This window comes from Pleurodeles waltl, chromosome 5 (assembly GCF_031143425.1).
Source record: "Pleurodeles waltl isolate 20211129_DDA chromosome 5, aPleWal1.hap1.20221129, whole genome shotgun sequence".
Taxonomy (NCBI): domain Eukaryota; kingdom Metazoa; phylum Chordata; class Amphibia; order Caudata; family Salamandridae; genus Pleurodeles; species Pleurodeles waltl.
Genome location: NC_090444.1, coordinates 1,763,580,860 through 1,763,601,447, shown reverse-complemented (window position 1 = coordinate 1,763,601,447; position 20,588 = coordinate 1,763,580,860). Strand labels below are relative to the sequence as shown.

Genomic DNA, 20,588 nt, shown 5'->3' with positions numbered 1-20,588 from the left:
GAATTATTGATCTGAAAAATACTGCACTGCTAATCTGCCCGAACTATATTAGCAACTCAACCTCCCTGTTTACTTAGCCGATCTTTTCGGTGAATGACAAACCCTGAAGGAACAGCTTAAAAAATGTCATGCCCAGAGTCACAGTGTAACCAAGTATCAGTCAAAACAAGAGTTTGACAACAATTGCAAGATGTGAAGTGCATGTTTAGGCCAGTGGTTTTCAAACTTTTTAATGCTGAGCCCCCCAAGTGGGCAAAAAAAAATAATAATTGCCCCCTCAGAATTTTCCACAATTTTTCTATTAAGTTGGCAATACCTTTGCCAGAGACGAGTAACCTTCACAGCGACTTCTGGTTTTGTGAGTATCGTCTTATTTTAATTGTACGAAGAACATATTATTTTAATTCTCTGTGTCTATGCTGGTTTACAGCAGCACCTCTTTCCACTAAAAACTTTCATGAAAATGCATAACTTATTGAAACGATTGTTAACTAAGTTCCAAGCCTACCTTATTTGAAAATGAGGTTGTCCTGCCTGCCCAGTCCCATCATACTGAGCAAAATCCCTCCTCTGACTGAGAGGACTGGAGAAAGATGGTCGGCTAAACCTCTGTCGGCTCCTTCCTCAATAGTGTATGTCGCGCCCGGATACCAAAGTCATGATCAGGGGGCGTAGCTACAAGGGGGGTGTTTGGGGTGTTACACCCCCTCTAATAAATGTATCATTTAATCAATAGTTGGGTACAGGATCCTTCAGTCGGGTATGGTAAGATGTCTGCCAAATTTTATCTGGAATTTTTAAATACTCAGACAAAAACGCACACACACACTCTCATCTTTGTTTTGAAGGTCTCAATACATGGTTATTTTACAAAATGCTGTTTTTTAAAGTATCCCTTCACAATCCGCACTCCTTTACTTTTCCGCTGGCCCTTAAGCCACCCTCATGTGCAGCTTCACATACATTGATTAGCATGATATGCCAATGCGATTGTCGGAAACTCTGAAGCTCACCACCTCTCCTCACCCCCCCCCCCAGTCTTACTGACCAAGCTACACCCCTGGGCATGATTGGAAATGTAACAATGTTTTCTTTAAAGCAGACTATTGCATTAAAACACTTAGGGCTATATGTATCAAGGGTTTTACCCATTCTGGGTCTATAGGAAAATGTGTTCGTACATATGGCCCTTGAAGCAAAGTATGATAATTGTTCATTTATTTAGCTGCCCTCATTACAAATACATTATGAATATTTCACAGCTACAACAACAAATTCCCAAAAATGTTCTAAGCCCCCTACTCTCTAACCCCGTACCTGATAATTGGTATGCAGCACAAAGTAATGCGCAATGGCTGGCTGACACTGTAGTGTAAATGCGGAGTAGTTAAAATGTTGTGTTGTTGAGTCACATAAGCAGGACCTGGGGATATTTACACCCAGGCATTGTGGATATGCTGATAGGAATGCATTACTACATGCAGGGCTGTGGGAGGAGTCTGGGGTGGACATGCAAACTTTAGTGAATATCCACAAACCTATGGGGTTGTGGAGTTTCGTGCACTTTTTGCTGCACTTTTCCCACGTATGAAAGGCACAAGTATGTGTGTTTCCAAGATTAGAAAGTGAAGGGTAATCATGAGAGTAAAGGGAACATTTTTTCACTGAGGAGAGATATAGAAATATGATTGCATATATTTACAGTTGCACGAATCGATCAAACGTATTATTCAGAACTAATTGACTTCAAGATTGCCTGCTTAAATCTTAAAGAGTTATATAACGCCCAACCATATACTTGAACAGTAAACTTAATCTCAGAAGAGATGACCAAAACATCAGGAGCAGGCTAATTCTGGAAATCCCAGCATTCAAAAGATCAAAACTTCCAAACTTGCTTTCTCCTGCCTCGCGCTCAGGCTGAGAACTTCCATCCCTGGCCACAATAGACCAAACCCGAGTCTCCTGCTCGTCCTCAAAAACATAAAAACCTGCCTCTTCAAACCCTTGTGGCTAGGTCTTCACTACATAAATACTATCAATAAATAAATACGTAAATAAACACATACATACATACATAAATACATACATACATACATAAATACATACACAAGTAAATAAATAAAATGTTGATTCCCCACTCGGTGCTGGTTTAAGCTTAGTAGAGGAGTCTGCATGGATAGCTATAACATGCTTAGATTTAACTCTTACCCTTAGAGAGGTTTGTAAATTCACAAATACTTGGACATTGTACAAGGACATCTATGATGTCTAGATTTCTGTTAGCTAAACAGTTGTGATTCTGACTCTTAGCCTTGTTCTGTCGTTCTAACTACAGCCAGCAAAACTCCTTAACCACCCTAAACTGCAGCAAACAAAAGCTGCCACCATTTTTAACCACAGCGATATATACTCAATTACCACTCTTAACCTCAGCTAGCAATACACCCTAACCTTCCAACACATTTCCATGCCCACCCTTAACCTCAGCTAACAAACCTCCTTAACAACCTTCAGGAGGAACCTGGTTTCTCATATCTGAGAATCTACATAGTGCTTTACAGTGAAAACTTTATACATGAAAATCTGTTTTTATGGTTCATCCAGCTTTGTTAGAGTTACCAGCGCTCCCAGTGATAAGAATGAACGTGTTCTTATATTCTTTATTTCAATGACTCAATATTCACAAAAATCAGTCCAGTCTCTATCTTATAGACAAAATACCTTGAGTTGCATTATTATACATTACGCATTATAATATTGTTCTATGTCAAGTGAATGTCATTATGGCATTCTTTATTTAAGAGTTCTAGAAATCCAAATCATCTAGCTCAATGCTCTGATCATTAGGTTTGTTAGCCTTCTTTAGAGAAGGGGGTCTATTGCTTGCAGAGACAGGACTGACACATGCTGAGCCTCTATCCTCCTCATCCGAGGAGCTGTCAGGGTACATTTGTGCAGGTTTACTGCCCGAGCTGTCAGAGTCACCATGGCCACCTTTGCCATTTCCATTCTCCAGGTCCTCGCTCAGTCCATTAGAGGCTGGACCTATATTCATTTCATCTGCTGGCCTGCTATCCAGTTCTTCTTCTGTATCCCTGTTCATATTCTCTGTTGAACTTTCACCTATGTCCTCTAATATATCTCCATTATCATCTTCTGGCATACCCCCATTATTTTGGATTAATGGAATTTCATCTATTTCTTCTCCTATTTCAGTGATATGTTCTATGCGCCTTCCACAAATTGCCTCTTCCTCATCCCCAATGTCCTCCTCAGCTGGACCTTCATCCTTGTCCTTTGCAGGGCATGCATTATATTCTTTTGCTGGATCTTCATATTTTTCCTCTGTCGAACCTCCATCCAGATCCTCTAATGGATCAGCAGCAGTTTCAATTGCTAGATCACAATGTTCTTCCTGTGGGGTACTTTCAGCAATGTCCTCCTCTGGAACGTCATCAGTTTCTTCCACTACACCAATATTATTTTCTTCTGCTAGATGTGCATCAACACATTTTGCTGGGCCATTGTTCTCTTCCACTGGCTCTTGATCTACTTTCTGTACCAAACATCCACCAGTATCCCCAGTGGGATCATCATCAGCCTCCTCTGCTAAACATCCATCTTTTTCTTCTGCTCCAGTCTCATCCGCAGCTGGATCATCATCAGTTTCCTCTCCTAGATCACTATCTTCTGTCTCTTTTGGAACTCCATCTACATCCCATGCTAGAGTATCACTGAGGTCTTCTACTGTATGTCTGTTCACTTCTTCTGAAGAATTTCTAGCTGTTTCCATGTCCTTTGCTGGATCTTCAATTACATCCTCGGCATCACCATCTTCATTTTCCTGCACTGGTTCATCATCTATTTCATGTGTGTTATCCCTATCCATATCATCTGCTGAAACCCCATCTGTTTCATCCTGCCTACCGTCAACAGGATTATGCATGTCACTGATTGAGGAACACTCCAAAGCAACAGTAGCTGTTTCTATTAAGATCGCTTTTTCCTTATTGCTGTCATCTTCAAGCAGGTCATCATCTAAAGGTTCAGCTGTTTCACGTTTGTTATGGTCAGCATCACTGTTATACTCTGATTCTGAGTCACACTTCTCAATTTGATGTGTTGTCTCTTCACTTTCCACTATCTCTTCATCCTCGTGTCTCTCTTCTATTGTAGACAGTTCTGAATATCCATCACCTAATGCTCCTGGTTCACCTGTGCTGTTTTCTTTCTCTTCTCTATAATCAACTACACGAGAGCCAGTATAGTCACTACCTTCTAGAACCTCTTCATCTGTAATATTGTCAGGAGTGTTTGGATTATCCATACCTTTGTTGAACTCATCCACAGCCTCTGCATTATCAATAAGTTCATAAATACTTTCATGTTCAGAATTGTTTCCCTCAGCTTTGTGGTTTTCCATCAATGTGTTTTCTTCTTCCTGTTTATCCTGATCCTCTTTTGTGTTTTTAAGGTGTGAGCAACAAACATTATTCCCACCCTCTTTTAGGTTACAAGCCCTCTCAATTTCATGCTCACTAGTTCCATCTTGTTCTGAGTTATCATTATTCTCTTGTTTAGAAGACCCTTGTGTTATATTCTTGTTGTCTCCAGAGCTACTCAAAGTCACTGAAAAAGCTGGATTAGGTTCCACCACAGTGTCATCTAAAAGTTCGTTTTGGATTACTGAGCTCTCTTGAACCTCTTTTCCTGAACTGCATGGACAAGCTGGGTTTGTTTCATTGTGCTCTTTTTTCATCCGCAGAATTTCTCGCAAGTCAAATGCTCGAACAATCGGAGCACTGGCTGATACTGTATTGCCTTTAAGCGGTCTCATAGCCAGCTTTTTCCGTATGCAGGTTTCACATGGACAGTATTCATCATCCGCACTTATCTCATCTGCCATTGATGCACTGAAAGTAAGATCTTCTTCATCAGTTTCCAAAGAAATGTCATTTGATACTGCTTGTTTGTTTTGTCCCATAATCAGCTCATTGAATGCAGATTTCTTGCGCATAGTTTGCAAGCGCTTTCTCCTTTGCTCTACTTGCTGTGCAGGCCTCTTCTTGGATGTTTCGTTGGGGGGTCTGGGGGCTTTATTCCCGGCTCTGCTTTGAATTTTGGCTACTTCGATTTCAACACTTTTCTGGATTCTCTTTTCAACCTCACTTTTAAGCTCTGCAATCATTCCATCAAGGCTCTCATTGTCCTCAAGGTTCCATCTTATTTTGAATTCATTCATGGCATCAACATAATGAGTTATGAATTCTTTCTCAATTTTCTTTAACAATTTTAGTACCCACACAGGGTCAGTGACAAATGATTGCTTGTTCACAAAGGATTCATTTTTCTCATTAGATTCTGAAATGAAGTACACTGTAGAGTCACAGTCACTCTGAGAATTGGCCTCTGTAGTGCCCTGTGACCTCAGTGCATTTGGATCAAATTCTTTCTCATCACTGCTGCCAGGTTTTACAGGATCAACAGTGCTGTCACCACTTTTGGCCTTAGACACTGGTTCTTCTTTTTCACAATCTACAGTCTCTTCTTCATCCAATGGAGAAGGGATGTCTTTTTCAATAATTCCTTCATCAAGATCAATATTTCTCTCTTTCAGGTTGCTTGTTTTCATGTATTCATCTACCTCATTAGCATCTATATTACAGTCTCTGCACTGTTCCGTACTTTGGAGGATTTTATTTGCTTCAGTGTTTGGTGATGTAGCCCTGAAACGGTTTTCCACAGATTGGTTTTCTTCATTTTCACTATCCATTGAGGAAGAAGATGAAGGTCTCTCACACTGCTCTTTATCACCAAGAGCCTCAAAGGTAGTTGACACAGGCTCCATCTGAGTTGTAAACATATTCTCTACACTAGGGGCTAGAAAAAACATTTTACATTCACCTGTTTTCTCGGATGTTACTGTGTTATCTCCAGTACCAGACACACTACCATCGCCAGATCCTCCAGACCCACTGTTGACATCCACTCCAGAAGAGGACGCAGGTGTTGGCTCAGCATCTCGTGAGCAGTTCTGATGTGATTCTCTGGACACACTAGGCTTTTCCTTTGTTCGTCTATCTAGTTTTTGCTCATCTACATCAATGGAACCATCTACCCAGAGTGCCTGGAAAATATTCACTAGGTCTATGTATCGGGAGCTGCACAGGCCTGCTGACTTGCCAATGGGGTCTTCTGTCTCTTCATCAAGAAGTTTAAGACCAGCAAGACATTTGATCAGAACTTTGGCTGAGTTACTGAGTTTTCTACCTATAGTAGGTGATACTTCAGGCAAACTATGTGACCTGTCAATTGTTGGTACAGTGGATGGCCTCAACAATGCCTTCATTATCTGTACAGAAGCATGGACAGTGCTTGGCAAATCTTTTCCATTGCTATTTCTACATGTAGGAAATTCTGTAAGACTGGCCTCATCCTGGTTCCTTTTCACTCCTTCCAGCATAACGTTGCTATGATTTTCCTGAGTTCTAACTGTTTCTGTTTTCACTGTGTCAGCATCAGTTGCAGAGGTTCCGAAGCTTAATGTCTCTTTCATGAACTCACTGTTTTTATTTTCAGCCTCTTCACCAAGTATTCCCTCTGTTGACACAGTTATTTGACTATTTTTCAATGTTTTGGTGGCTGTTTTTTCAATGTGTTGCTGCTCTGCCTCATATTCAACAACAATTGTTTCTGCTGGGATGTTTTTCAACCACTCATGAACAACTTCTTCTGAAGTGATATTTGGAAGTGCAGAAGGTGTCATCCCACTGCCTTCTACTATCAAAGCACTAGTGTCCTCCACCTCTAAATTACCCTTCTTTTCAAAATAACTTGTACTACTTTTTCGTCTGCTACGGATCACATCTTGATCAATGCTGATATCGTCCTTTTCAGTTGTTGCTGTGTTTTGGTCACTTCGGGGTTTCTCTTTTGAGATGATTGGCTTAGATGCCGAAGTAGATGGTATAGAGCTTTCAAGGGTTTCTCTTCTGTCTTCCGCGTTCTGTGCTGACCCCAAGTCTATGCTGCTAGAAGAAGAAAGCTTTAATTTTGAATGCCTTGGTTTGTTGCCACTTGGTTTTCCTTTTGGTGGAGATGGGCAGTGTGAATTGGTTGAGCAGGCAGTCTCAGATCCAGAGCCTCTTTTACAATTTTTAGCATCACACCCTCTGGACAACTTTTTTTCCTTTCTCTGATCTGAAGCGTTGGCGATGCTGGATTTCGACAAAGTATCTTCACTCATGCTATCTCCATTCACAACCTCATTCTTCATTTCAGAGTTTGAAGACACCCCAGAGCTGGTGCTTTCAAGCCTATCAACACCTGGATTGCTGACACAATTATATTTCGAGCTAGAAGAGAATGATTCATGGGAAAGCTTGGACACCAGGGATCCAAAACTGACATCTGTGTTGTCTTCACCACCATTCAAGTTTGACACAAACAGATTTGAACCAGATGAAAAGTTGGTTTTGTTTCCAGGTTGCTTACTATTTGAACTCTCACTTTGTGGACTCCAGTTGCCCATGTTAAAGTTAGGTGAGGATGCTTTGCTCACATCCTCTACCTCTGAATGTTGTGAGCTAGAATTGGAAAATGTTTTATTTTCACATACTTGCTTATTTGAATCAGGAGATAGCCTTTGGTTTGATTCAGGAGGTGGTTTTTGGTTCTGACACAATGGTCTCTGAAGTACTTCAGAATATTCATCTGGGCATATTTTGTCACCCTCATTCTTCTGCACGTCTGTATCCTTTGCATTGGTGGGTCTCTCTAAGGACCACTGCTTAGCTTTGCTCTGCAGTGTTCTTGCTGATACTGAGGTAATTATGCTTTTACTGCTTCCCTTTTCCTCCCCATCTCCAGCCTTGTTGATGTCATTGTAATAGTGGACAGACATGGACGACCTTTCTGTTTTGATTCTGCAGTGCTTGTTGTAATCAGAACAACCTCTTTCTGCACTGCCGAGCCTGTTTGCTGACCTTGGGGTCTCCATACCTGTTTTATCAAGGCTGTGGATAGAAGAGTGACTTTTGGAATGAGCACCATAATGTTTACAAATGTTTCTATTATTGTTTTGAGAACTTTGAGATGACTCAGACATATTGCTGTCTTGTCTGTCATGGTTGGTTATGTTTTTTCTTTTTTGTGATTGATGGGCTGAAGATGGCTCCACCTGCTCATAACTGGTAGCATTGTTATCTGAATCAGACTTTTGGTGGGTTAATTCAACAGAGACTTGAGCATCTAGACTCTTGTTCGAGACTAGTTTTGAAGTTATACTTGCTGAAGAGCCCTGTCTGCTTCTATCTCCATGTACTCTAACCTTGCTATGTGTTGGTCCAACACTAGAAGTGGCTGTGGATAAACCACTTTGGCTTCTGCAGTGACTGACAGCGCAGTGTCCCGCTCTAGAGTCACCATTCTCTACAACCTCAGAGTAACACGATGACTCCTGCACAAAGTGTCCTGTGTACTCCTCACTGGAAGTGGTGCGGATGCTGTCTATGGAGGTCTTCTGCTTGCACATCATTCTTCGGTGTGATGAAATACTGGAGCCTGAGGACCGAGCTTGCCATGCGTTCCTCATGCAGGCCTCACCTTCGCATGATGAAATCATTGGATTCTTCCAAATGTCATAATCCTGGCACTGTTTACCACAGTTGTGGCAGTATAGTTCTTCATCATCTGCCTCATTGTGTTTGGAACTGTACGAGTCAGCGTCGCATGGGTAGAAGGACTCGTCAGTCTCTGAAAGCATCCCTGGGTTTGTGGCCTCCCTGCATTCCATCCTATCTTCTTCTTCTTCATACACACATAGTTCCTCACCATTCTGCTTGTTGTGCGCCCTGGACTTTTTGATCTGCGTGGACCACTGGAGAGTCTCATCGTTTAATAAGCGGAAGCGAACTTTCATCTCCACTGACAAGCTACCGTCCTTATTCACGTGAACTCTCTTCTCAATATCATCATTCACCAGGGAATGGGACGAGTCCCTCTCCTTTGGCTTTGAGAAGGATGCATGCCTGCTGTCTATGGGTGACATATTGAACCCATTGCCATATGACTTTTCAGACGACAGGGAAAATCTTGTTCTGTTACTTGAAGCAGATCGTGGGTGGATGACACTTTTTTTGGCTTTCAGTCCAAAGCTCACTGGCACGGCGTCATTTTGGGCATGAGAAATAAAATAGGAAAAAGAGAAAAAAAATTAGAATTTATTTGAGCATGCAATTTAAATATGAAAATCACAAAACTAAATAGACTGCTCCCATAAATATTTCATGCAATTAAATTACATATGCTTTGTTCCATTTTAAATTGTGTATGTTCTTCATGCCTTTTAGGTCCTCATTATGAGTTCCCCATATTTTGGTACGTGCACTGAGGGGTCAGAGTTATCTATTCCAGCTGGGATACTTGCACCAAAATACTGAGCGTTCAAGTTATATTTGCCAAAATAAGGTATACGACATAGATCTGGGAATCACGGACCAATTTCATGATCTCATCTCTGTTTAGGGGACCATAGCAGGCCCAATACTGCATCTATTTACCATTTGGAGCAGTTGATAAGTGGATAGCGGGGTTATTTCGAGGTGTGGGATGAGGGTGGCAGTCTGTAAGACACAGCAGGTGAAGGGAGAGCTGGGGGGAGCGTTTGCTCCTCCCTCTTTTGTACAGGAAGTGGGTGGGTGGAGGCCATGCACAGAACCTGCCTGCAGCACCACATAAGGCTCAGTGTGTGGTGTCCCTGGGCCTGGGATTACAGAGTCTGGTATTTGCAGAGCTATTGAGTCTGGGTTCAGAGAAACTGGGCAAGATGAATGTCCGCCCCTCCTCCACCACCCCCCTCCCATGGAGATACAGCTCTAGACCAATTGTAACGAGGGCCTTAGTGTTCTTTTTACATCATATTGCAATTCTAATGTATGCGCCCCCAGGCTTGCTAGGCCTAGCAACAGGCAGCTTGTGCTGTCTGGACAGACATATTGTTGTTACTTTTTTAAACTATACTTAGAGGGAGCTTCTGAGAAGTATTTATCTCTCACCACATTATTTGTCGTTTTGTGGCGGAATCTCAAAACTACAGTTAATTATCACATTTTGTCACAGTCAATCCTTTGTCACCCATGGATTCCAAAGTGCGAGAGGGACCCTAAAATAACCTCCTAAATGTTTTTCTTTTCACAGATATGGAGAGGCCGACCCCAATATGATGGTCCCAAAGTCTTGCAAGACTGTATCTTTGAGTGTGAATTTATTTTTCCTTTTTTAAGCTCTCAGCTATTTTTGGTCCCACCTATTAGGCGGCTTGCAAAAGACCTACTGGGGGCTTCCAGCCCACCCACTTCTTACCATTGGTTGGCTTTGCTGTCACTCTCATTTGCTTGATTGTTTAGTGTCTTTCTCATCTTGTGTTTGTCCCTTTCGTGGAGCATAGTCTATTGCTTGTGTTTTCCACAAATCTCACTTGTGTGCTTCTGCTCCCCCTCCAAACACCCACTCTTCCCTAACGTGTTACTCCCTCCCTCTGTGCTACATGTTCTCTTTCTCATGAGCTTCTTCCCCCAGTCCCACCATGCTCTGTGTTGCTCTCTCACTCTCTCGTGAACTTCTCCCCCGCCAAACTCCCTGCACACATGCTCCATGTTCTCTCCATTATGTGCTTCTTCCCCGGGTCCCACCTTGCTCTCTGTTGCTCTCTCTCATAGGTTGCTTTTCTCTCTTCTCCCACCCACTTGCTGTTGCACTCTCCCACCCCAGCAGTCCTTTATGTTGTTTTTTTTCACTAAAAAAGAGTCAATTTTTTCTATTTACACATTCAAGATGTGTCCACCATCCAAGCAGCATGCACCATCTTCAACTGATAAAGAAAGCAAAGCAAATAGCAGCCAGGCAATTCTGCTGGCATGTCCATTTGCGCTGACGCATGCTAGTGCGTAAGTCATCACATATGTACACTGCAGTGAATTGACATGCTTCATCGTGCCTTTTTTGCCAAAACTACAAGGCATTAGGATAAAGCTTTTCGCCGTTTCTCCCGATGATGCACAACATTGGAAAAAAGCATTGTCAAAGCCAAAGGGCAGCAAGGCGAGGCCTACTGGCTTTGCCAATGATTGTTCTTTCCCTTCCGCTGGGACACTGTATACTTCAACTTGTAAATTATTACCCTTTCATAAATTCGGTAATTTGCACATTTTGCTCTTCCCATTAACGAATGTGCAGTGCAATGTTAACAACGTTCTTGAACTAAACTCGTTTCACAGCCAAAGGCCAAATTTCCCAATGAAACACTCGGCAGCATTTAAATATGGAACGTGAAAATGGCTAATCGAAAGCTCTAGAACGTGTGTGGATTGTGTCAGTTGGGTTTTCACATTGTTAATTGAAACATATCTGCCTGGACAGTACAAAGTTGCCACCAAATACCAGAAAATGTTTTTTTCCCTTCTCACTGCACTGTTTACATTACTGACTATAAAAGCCAAAGCCTGTCAAAGCGGCTAATGAGATGACCCCACCTACATGAGACAAGAAACAGGAAATGGTGAGAAATAAATCCCGCCCCCAAGTGGGTGGCAGACGAAGGCTCACCTTCCCAGCATCCTCACTGCATACTAAGGGCTGATTTAGATCTCGGTGGATGGAATGCTTGGTCACAAACGTGACGGATATCCCATCCGCCGTATTATGATCCCCATAGGATATAATGGGATCATAATACGGCGGACGGGCTATCCATCACATTTGTGGGAGTACTCCCCTCCGTCAGGATGGAAATCAGGCCCTAAGTCCTGATGAAGGCCACAACGCGGATGGTGGGTTTGGGGTCTGTAACGACTGGGATGGATGGGCGCAGACCTACAGGTAATCAAGATTTCCAGTTAATAACAAGGCCATCACCTCTATGTTGCACATACGAGCCATTACTAAAGAAAATAAACATCATCAATAATAGATATCATGCTAAATTTCAATACAGACCCAGAGGTTTAATGAACCCCATATATTCATCACATTACAGAGCTTAATACTCCAGTTCCAAATTTCTTGTCACTTTTATGCAAACTACAAAGTCTATTATGACGAACAAAAGGGCGAGGAGTCGCCCATGTAGCTGAAAAAGCCAATTTAATATTACATCCATCCAAAAGGATTGTTATATAGTATCACATCAAGATTAAAAAAGATTTCCAGTGTGTAGTGTAAGATTTAAGAGTGGAAGCCTTCCTAGAGTTCTGAGTTACTTCTTCTGGATGAGACCTCTCTGCTGCTACCCACCCCTCTTAACTTCTAGAATGACTGAGCTATTTTGCCCAGCCTTGTCCCCTCAGGCCCTAGGGAGTAGGAGAAAAATGAGGAATTCTCCACAGTTCTAGAATCCCCAGTGACTTCGGCAGGGGAACCAAGGCTTCATGGGCCAAAACGGAACCACTAAAATTAAGTCCCTTTTCCCCAACTGTATTCTGGACACAATGTTCAGAATTAGGGAAAAAGGGGGAAGACATGAAGAAGAGTTGGAGGCAAGTCTACTGAAAGAACATCTACACCCATGAATCACCCATCTGAAACCTGGAGCAAAAGATTGGAACTTGTACAATGTTCACACTGACAAAAAGGTAGAAACTGGGGACCCAAACCTGCCCCAGTCTGTGTCCCACCTTATCCTAGAAGACTGGCATCCATAGTTATCACATTCGGAGGATCTGGATATGGCGGAACCCCCTGCTGAGATTTTCTGGACCAATCCATCATCTCATAGTATTCTGACAGCCTGAGATACTGGGATAAATGTCTTGTAAATTAGGAACTGGGTTTACAAATATTTTTCACATGCTTCACCGTGGGATAAAGATACACCAAGGACCCATGGTCCCATGAAAATACAAGAGGCCATGGGGCCTAGTTAAGAGTTTGGCGGGTGGGAAAGCCATTCCACCAAACTCCCGACAGGGTGGCCACTGCCTTCGTGGCAACCACCCTGCCGGAGTCATTAAGAGTTTGCTGCTAGGTGGGTGGGCAGAAACCTCAGTTTCCGCCTGCCAGCATAGCGGAAAGAGGCTACAGCATTGTCTCCAGCTCGTAATTGAGCCGGTGGCAATGCTGTAGCGTGCACCGGCACCCTTGCAATATTCACTGTCTGCAAAGCAGACATTGAACATTGCAACAGTGCTGGGAAGTGGGCCCCAGTACTGCCCATGCCAATTGCAGGGGCCCTCCTGTGGCCCCCTGCACCTGTTCTCCGCCAGCCGTTTCATGGCGGTGCTACCGCCATGAAAAGGCTGGCAGAGAACAAGGTCGTAATCCGCAGCGCAGCATGCAGCGCTGCCCTGCGGATTATGATCTCCAATACCGCCATGCCGCCAGGATCATGGATCCTGGCGGTTCCCTAGCAGTCTGACCGCCAGGGTTTTAATGTGGCAGTCAGACCGCTGCAACAGCGGCAGTCCTGACCGTCACACTCGTAATGAGGCCCCATGTGTCTCTGGATCTTCAGTCAGAACCTTACAGAGCATGAGACATCCCAAACAATGTCTCCATTACCTGAAGTATCTTGACTGCTGGAAATGCTGGCAAAAGGACTAGATTCAACTCTGTCCTTACTCCTGCTCTGGTAAATGTCCTGTTTAGATGGCATTATCCGACACTTTGATTTATTCAGAAGGTATGAGGACAAAATATTGAGTTTTAAATATCGAGTTACAGAAATATCAGACAAAATATTGTGATACAAAAATATTGAGGTGCAGAAATATCTTTCTCAAAAATATAGATTTTTTTAGGAAAGTAATAATGTTGTCAAGGATATTGTTGGTAATATTGTTTTTAATAATATAGTTGTAAAAAATCTTGTTTCTTAATTACCTTTATGTTTTTAGTTAATATTTTAATTTTATGTGTTACTGTTTGTATCATAGCTAATAATATTTTTAATTATAATTTGTAATTTTAAGTGATTTATAATTTTTAACTTAACTGCTGGTAGTTATTTATAGTGTTGCAGCGGCTTGCTAGTTTTGCAAGGGTGTAGGGTGAGAAGTTAATTGAATACAGTGAATTAACACATATTTAATAATTATTATTTCATTGATTAATAATAATGTAAATTGTGTAATAATTATATTTTCAAGCTACATATTAGGTATGGGCTGCTAGGTTTGTAAAGGCATAGGGTGGGAAGTTAACTAAGTAATAATTAACTATTAATTATTCATGTATTATCCATTATGTAATTGAGTAATCATTATGAAAATTGTGTAATAATTATATTTTTTAAGTTGTATATTAGGTCCGGGCTGCTGGGTTTCTCGGGGTATACAGTGACAAGTTAATTATGTAACAATTAACCATTTAGTATTAATTATTTAATTGATTAATGTAAATTCTATAACACTTCTAATGTTTAAGTTATATGTTAGGTGCGGGCTGATACGTTTGTAGAGGTGTAGGGTGGGAAGTTAATTAAGTAATAATTAACAGTTATTAATTTATTCTTAATTATTTGATTATCAATTATGTAAACTGAAATAAATAAATTTTTTGAGTTATATATAAGTGCCCGGCTTCTGGGGCATACAATGGGAAGTTAAATAATAATTATTAATTAACAAATAATTGTCAATTCATAATAAGTATGTATTTGATTATTAATTATGTTAATTGTGTTATACTTATTTATGTTAGTTACATTTTAAGTGCGGGCTGTTAAGTTTGTGGGGGTATAGTCTGGGAAGTTAAAATATCGAGTAGAAAACAAATAACAATTATTTTTAATTGATAAATACTTGTTAAATTGTTTAATAATCATGCAAATTGTTTTATTTTTGTTTTTATATGTATATATTTTTTGGTTAGTTAATAATGTTCCTATTAGGAGTTTTATATTTGTTGTAAATTAATATGGTTATTCAGATATTTTATGTGTTTGAAGTGAAATACCTTACCTACTGTTGCACACACTGAAGTGAGAATAGTAAATTTAACCCCCTGCCCCCTGTTTCCCCCCGCCCAGCGCCTTGAGACCCTCACGGGTGAGTAGCGCGCTCTACACATTTTTTGGATTGATTGATTGAACCCCTACAAAGTTTTCCTTACTGCTGCACAGGCTGGAGGGGGAGTAGTAAATATTACCAATCCGAAATCTAACACTTTCCCTACTGTTGCACAGACTGGAGCCGAATAGTAAATTTAACCCTTCCGGAGTCCAACACTTTCCCTACTGTTGCACAGACTGGAGTGGGAACAGTAAATGTAATCCTTCCAAAGTCCAACACTTTCCCTACTGTTGCACAGACTGGAGTGTGGAATAATATATTTAATCCATCGGAAGTCCAATGCTTTTCCTACTGTTGCACAGACTGGAGTAACAATAGTAAACTGAATCCCTTTGAAGTCTGAATTTTTTCCTACTGTTACAAATATTGGAATAGTACATTGTACCCCTCTGAGGTCCACCACTTTCCCTACTGTTGCACAGCCTGGAGTGGGAATAGTAAATCTTACCCCTCCGATGTCCACCCCTTTCCTTACTGTTGCACAGGCTGGAGTGGGAATAGTAAATCTTACCCTTCGAAGTCCAACACTTTCCCTACTACTGCAAATACTGGAGTGGGAATAGTAAACCTTACCTCTCCGAAGTGCATTGCTTTCCCTAATGTTGCAGAAACTCGAGTCGGAATATTAAATGTAATGTTCCAATAGTTTTCAGAAATATTAGTTAAATAAATTGTATAGTAATATTTTTTTTGTTTTTTTAATATTGTATATTATTTGTTATTTTTAATTTTATTTTAATGTTTATAGTATTTTTTGTAAGTGTGTTTTTTGGATTTTGCAATTTTTAATATTTTATTTACTGTCTACATTATTTAGTATATTTTTCTTATACAATTGGTTATATTTTTATGGTTGTATTGTCTGTGTATGTATAATATGTATGTGTGAAAATATATAAATAAATACATATTTATTTATAATATAATATAAAAATATTTATTTTACATTATAATATACATTTTTCAATTTAGTATTACAAAATATATTTTCATATTAGAATATTTAAAAAAAGAAAAAGAAATGACAGTGTTATTATGTTACACTATATATTTATATACATATATTCACAAATAAAAAATATATTGTGTGTTTACATACGTATATATTTATTTATAGTATTAAATATTAGTGGAATACATTTCATTTATATTATATTAAATTTATATATTAACATATTGAATATTTACTACTTTAGTTTCTACATAATAAGATGTATATTTCTGTCTATGTTTGGATGATATTAGTGTCAACAATAGCTTTTTTATCGAATACTTTTGTATTTACCATAATAAGTATAGGAGCACAATATTGTGATAAACAGTATTTATTACAATATTTTTGTCTTTTTGTTTACCACAATATTGTGTCAGTGATCCATTCAGAAGAAACCCCTGAGTCTTCAGACAGTTGCAAAAGTCCGGTAGCCCTTCCTCCACCTTCAGAACTATTGAGTAGATAGTCATCCAGGTGTGGTAATAAGGACCAACCCTGAAAATGCAATTGTGTTACTACGGATGCTATCACTTTCGTAAACACCCTGAAAGCGTATTTCAGTCCAAAGGGGAGCAACTGAAACTCAAAATGTTTACCTTGAACACAATTATGAAGTATTTCTTATGCGCTTACAGGATTGGAATGTGAAAATATGCTCTCTCAAATCCAATGTGTTCATAAAGTCTCCTGTTGAGATTAGAAGGATCATTTTTTGCAAATTCCCCATTTTGAAGTGAATCACCTCTACCCATTGGTTCAATTGTCTGAGGTTGATTACCATTCTGTACCCTCCTGATATTTTGGGTACAACAAAAATCCCCAAGAAAGAGTCCTATGCTGACCCCTGAGGTATAGATTGCATCTAGCAGCCACCAAACCTCAACCAGCCCAGGAAGATGCTTTGACAATGTCAAAGCAAATGTCAGAAATGTTCTCAGTCTACCTTTCCATCCTTCCAGAAGCAAACAGCTTTCTGCTCTTTTCTTCGTAGTCATGGAAAGCTTTTTGAAATCTGATATGAGAGACTGAGAGGTTCCAGTGCCAACTGGAATCCAGAATAGGCTTCTGTCAGCAAACAAGCTATTTTCTCACCCGTTCTTTAAAAGCACCTCTTTAGTCATTGAGGTTTTCCCCACTAAATGTCCAACCAAAGAATCCACTGGTTTCTTAATTTAATTCAATGCATATAACCTCTGCATAAACTTTGGAAGAACAATCTTGTCCACACCCTTCCATCACAAAGAACCATTTCCTTTATATGAGGACATATGGGCAGAGTCAACTGGGGAGAATGAACAAATTCACATATTAATATCTCTGTTAAAGAACCAGGTTCTTCCAGAGCGGAAAAACTTGTGTTTTCTTTTACGTGAGCCAGAATCCTGAATTACATATCCTTTTCCACCTTTTTACCACATTGTTCCTCTGGGGCAACACCCGCCTGCGCATTCTCAGCATCTGAAGAATCTGAATGACAGCTTGCAGCATTTAATCCACTTTTATCAATAACTTAGTCCTTCTTGTTACCCAATTCAGCTGGTGTTTCAATAATCAGTTTTTTAAAAATCTGACATCGTCTGATTCTTTGTGAGATGACTTACTCCTCTTCAGAGGAAGTGAAGGGGATTTTGAGGCAGAAGATTTGAAGGAGGAGGAAGGAGACACATGCTTACGCTTCCTATCAAGTTTCCACATTATTACCAAAACAGCAGTTACAGGTTCAGAATAGGAGTTTCTCACAACTCCAAACAGAAGTGCTTACCTTTGAAATACTGGTGCTATATAGAGAAGCTTACACGTTGAAAATCAAACTGTGCGCATGGCCTTCTTACACAAGGTGCATGAGCGGACACTAGCATTTCTAACGTCCCTTCCCTCACTACAAGGACCTTGTGCTAAGCAAAACTACTTTAAATATTAAGGCAAGAAACAGAAAATTCTCATCAAACCAGACCTGACAAGACATATATACTTAAAACAAAATGTCATTTAGATGTTACAGGAGGAACGTACAAGTAAGAAGAAAATACATATATGTATATACCCATTGGTTTATGAAATTTTGTTTTTTGTTCTGGGTTTTGGTTTTCTGCTAACAATTGGGGTTGGCATGGGTAGGGGGTGTAAGGGGTAATGATAACTTTGGAAGTACTGTTTTTTTATGTTTTTGAAGCACAAAAGCATCATCGAAAGGAAAACTGACATGGTCTTGTTGATGGACATTGCCATAGCACACAAGGGGGGGACGTAGGGATAGTAGGATGCAAATGAGGATTATCAATTTTATTATTTGTAATGTGTAAGGCGTGAATGACCCTAGTAAAACCAGAAGAGTGCTGGCCTATTTAAATAGACACGGTATCGATATTGCCATGCGTCGGGAGACACGCTGCTCTCTGCTCTCAACCAGATTCATGCTGAAGTGGGGTCCACATAGATTCTTCTCATCATGCTCCACATATTCCAGAGTGGTGGTGACTTTAATACACAGATTATTACACTTCCAACTGGTTGAATGCTTAAATGACAATATAGAATGATCTATGGTGGTGCCTAGCACTGGAGGGGAAAAACTGTTTTTTGTGAATTTATATGGCCCAAATTTAGACGCTCTAGTACAACAATGCAATAAGTATACGGACTAGCCTATAATTTGGGGATTGGATTACAGCATTGCGCTTTCTGATACAGAAGATCGAGATCTAAGGACCACCCGTTCCCCTCAGAGGGCCAGCTTGGCATGTATTGGAAATCGTTACACTGGTGGATATTTGGAGGCTACTACAACCGGCTGACACCAAATACACTTTTTACTCACCCATGCACGGCATACACTCAATTTAGACATATGGTTACTGTCTTGTAGCTTGGTATCCCTATTGCATGCCGTAGAAATATTGCCTTGTAGAATATCAGACCATGCCTCTGTCAGAATGGTACTTAATATCGGTACTCTGCGTCCTAGACAACTGCTTACATGGAGACTTAGAGGTATGGAACTAAGAGGTCAGGTGTTCAGGACAGATATATGGTGTAGGAGGCTGGCCTGGCTTGTAGTGGGTACCAAGGGGTACTTACACTCTGTACCAGGTCCAGTTATCCCTTATTAGTGTAGAAGAGGTGTTTCTAGCAGCTTAGGCTGATAGAAGGTAGCTATAGCAGAGCAGCTTAGGCTGAACTAGGAGACATGCAAAGCTCCTACTATACCACTGGTGTCATATGCACAATATCATAAGAAAACACAATACACAGATATACTAAAAATAAAGGTACTTTGTTTTTATGACAATATGCCAAAAGTATCTCCCTCAGTATGAGAATGCCAAATATACACAAGATATATGTACACAATACCAAAAATATGCAGTAATAGCAAAAGGAAGTAATGCAAGCAGTGTAAAGTTACAATGTATTGCAATAGGAGCACATAGGTATAGGGGCAACACAAACCATATACTCCAAAAGTGGAATGCGAATAACGTATGGACCCCAAACCTATGTGAGCTTGTAGAGAGTCGCTGGGACTGTAAGAAAACAGTGAGGGTTAGAATAATAGCCCACCCCAAGACCCTGAAAAGTAGGTGTAAAGTGCACCTATATTCCCCAGAGAGCACAGAAGTCGTGATAGGGGAATTCTGCAAGGAAGACCAACACCAGCAATGCAACCAAAGTGGATTTCCGGACAAGAGTACCTGTGGAACAAGGGGACCAAGTCCAAGAGTCGCGCCAAAGTCGAGAGTGGGCAGATGCCCACGAAATGCCAGCTGAGGGTGCAAAGAAGCTGCCACCGGATGGTAGAAGCTGTGGATTCTGCAAGAACGAAGAGGGCTAGAAACTTCCCTTTGGGAGGATGGATGTCCCACGTCGTGAAGAAGCTTGCAGAGGTGTTCCCACGCAGAAAGACCGCAAACAAGCCTTGCTAGCTGCAAGGGTTGCGGTTAGGGTTTTTGGATGCTGCTGTGGCCCAGGAGGGACCAGGATGTCGCCACTTGGATGAGGAGACAGAGGGGGCGCCCAGCAAGTCAGGGAGCCCTCACAGAAGCAGGCAGCGCCCGCAGAAGTACCGGAACAGGCACTTGGAAGAGGAGTGAACCGGAGCTCACCCGAAGATACAAAAGGGAGTCCCACGACGCCGGAGGACAAATCAGGAGGTTGTGCACTGCAGGTTAGAGTGTCGGGGCCCCAGGCTTGGTTGTGCACAAAGGAAATCCTGGAAGAGTGCACAGGAGCCGGAGCAGCTGCAAATCACGCGGTACCCAGCAATGCAGTCTAGCGTGGGGAGGCAAGGACTTACCTCCACCAAACTTGGACTGAAGAGTCACTGGACTGTGGGAGTCACTTGGACAGAGTTGCTGAGTTCCAGGGACCACGCTCGTTGTGCTGAGAGGGGACCCAGAGGACCGGTGATGCAGTCTTTTGTTGCCTGCGGTTGCAGGGGGAAGATTCCGTCGACCCACGGGAGATTTCTTCAGAGCTCCTAGTGCAGAGAGGAGGCAGGCTACCCCCACAGCATGCACCACCAGGAA

General features: G+C 41.2%; 1 protein-coding gene across 2 annotated transcripts in view; it reads right to left on the bottom strand.

Moving 5' to 3' along the window:
* Positions 1-2,132: 2,132 nt before the first annotated feature.
* The window catches only part of RP1L1 (RP1 like 1), a 400,448-nt gene continuing 381,992 nt past the window's right edge, over positions 2,133-20,588 (bottom strand). For both annotated transcript variants that reach the window (XM_069236168.1, XM_069236166.1), the window contains one exon: positions 2,133-9,162. In XM_069236168.1, coding sequence (XP_069092269.1) covers positions 2,810-9,162 — 6,353 coding nt within the window. In that variant the 3' untranslated portion in view covers positions 2,133-2,809. The remainder of the gene's footprint in view (positions 9,163-20,588) is intronic.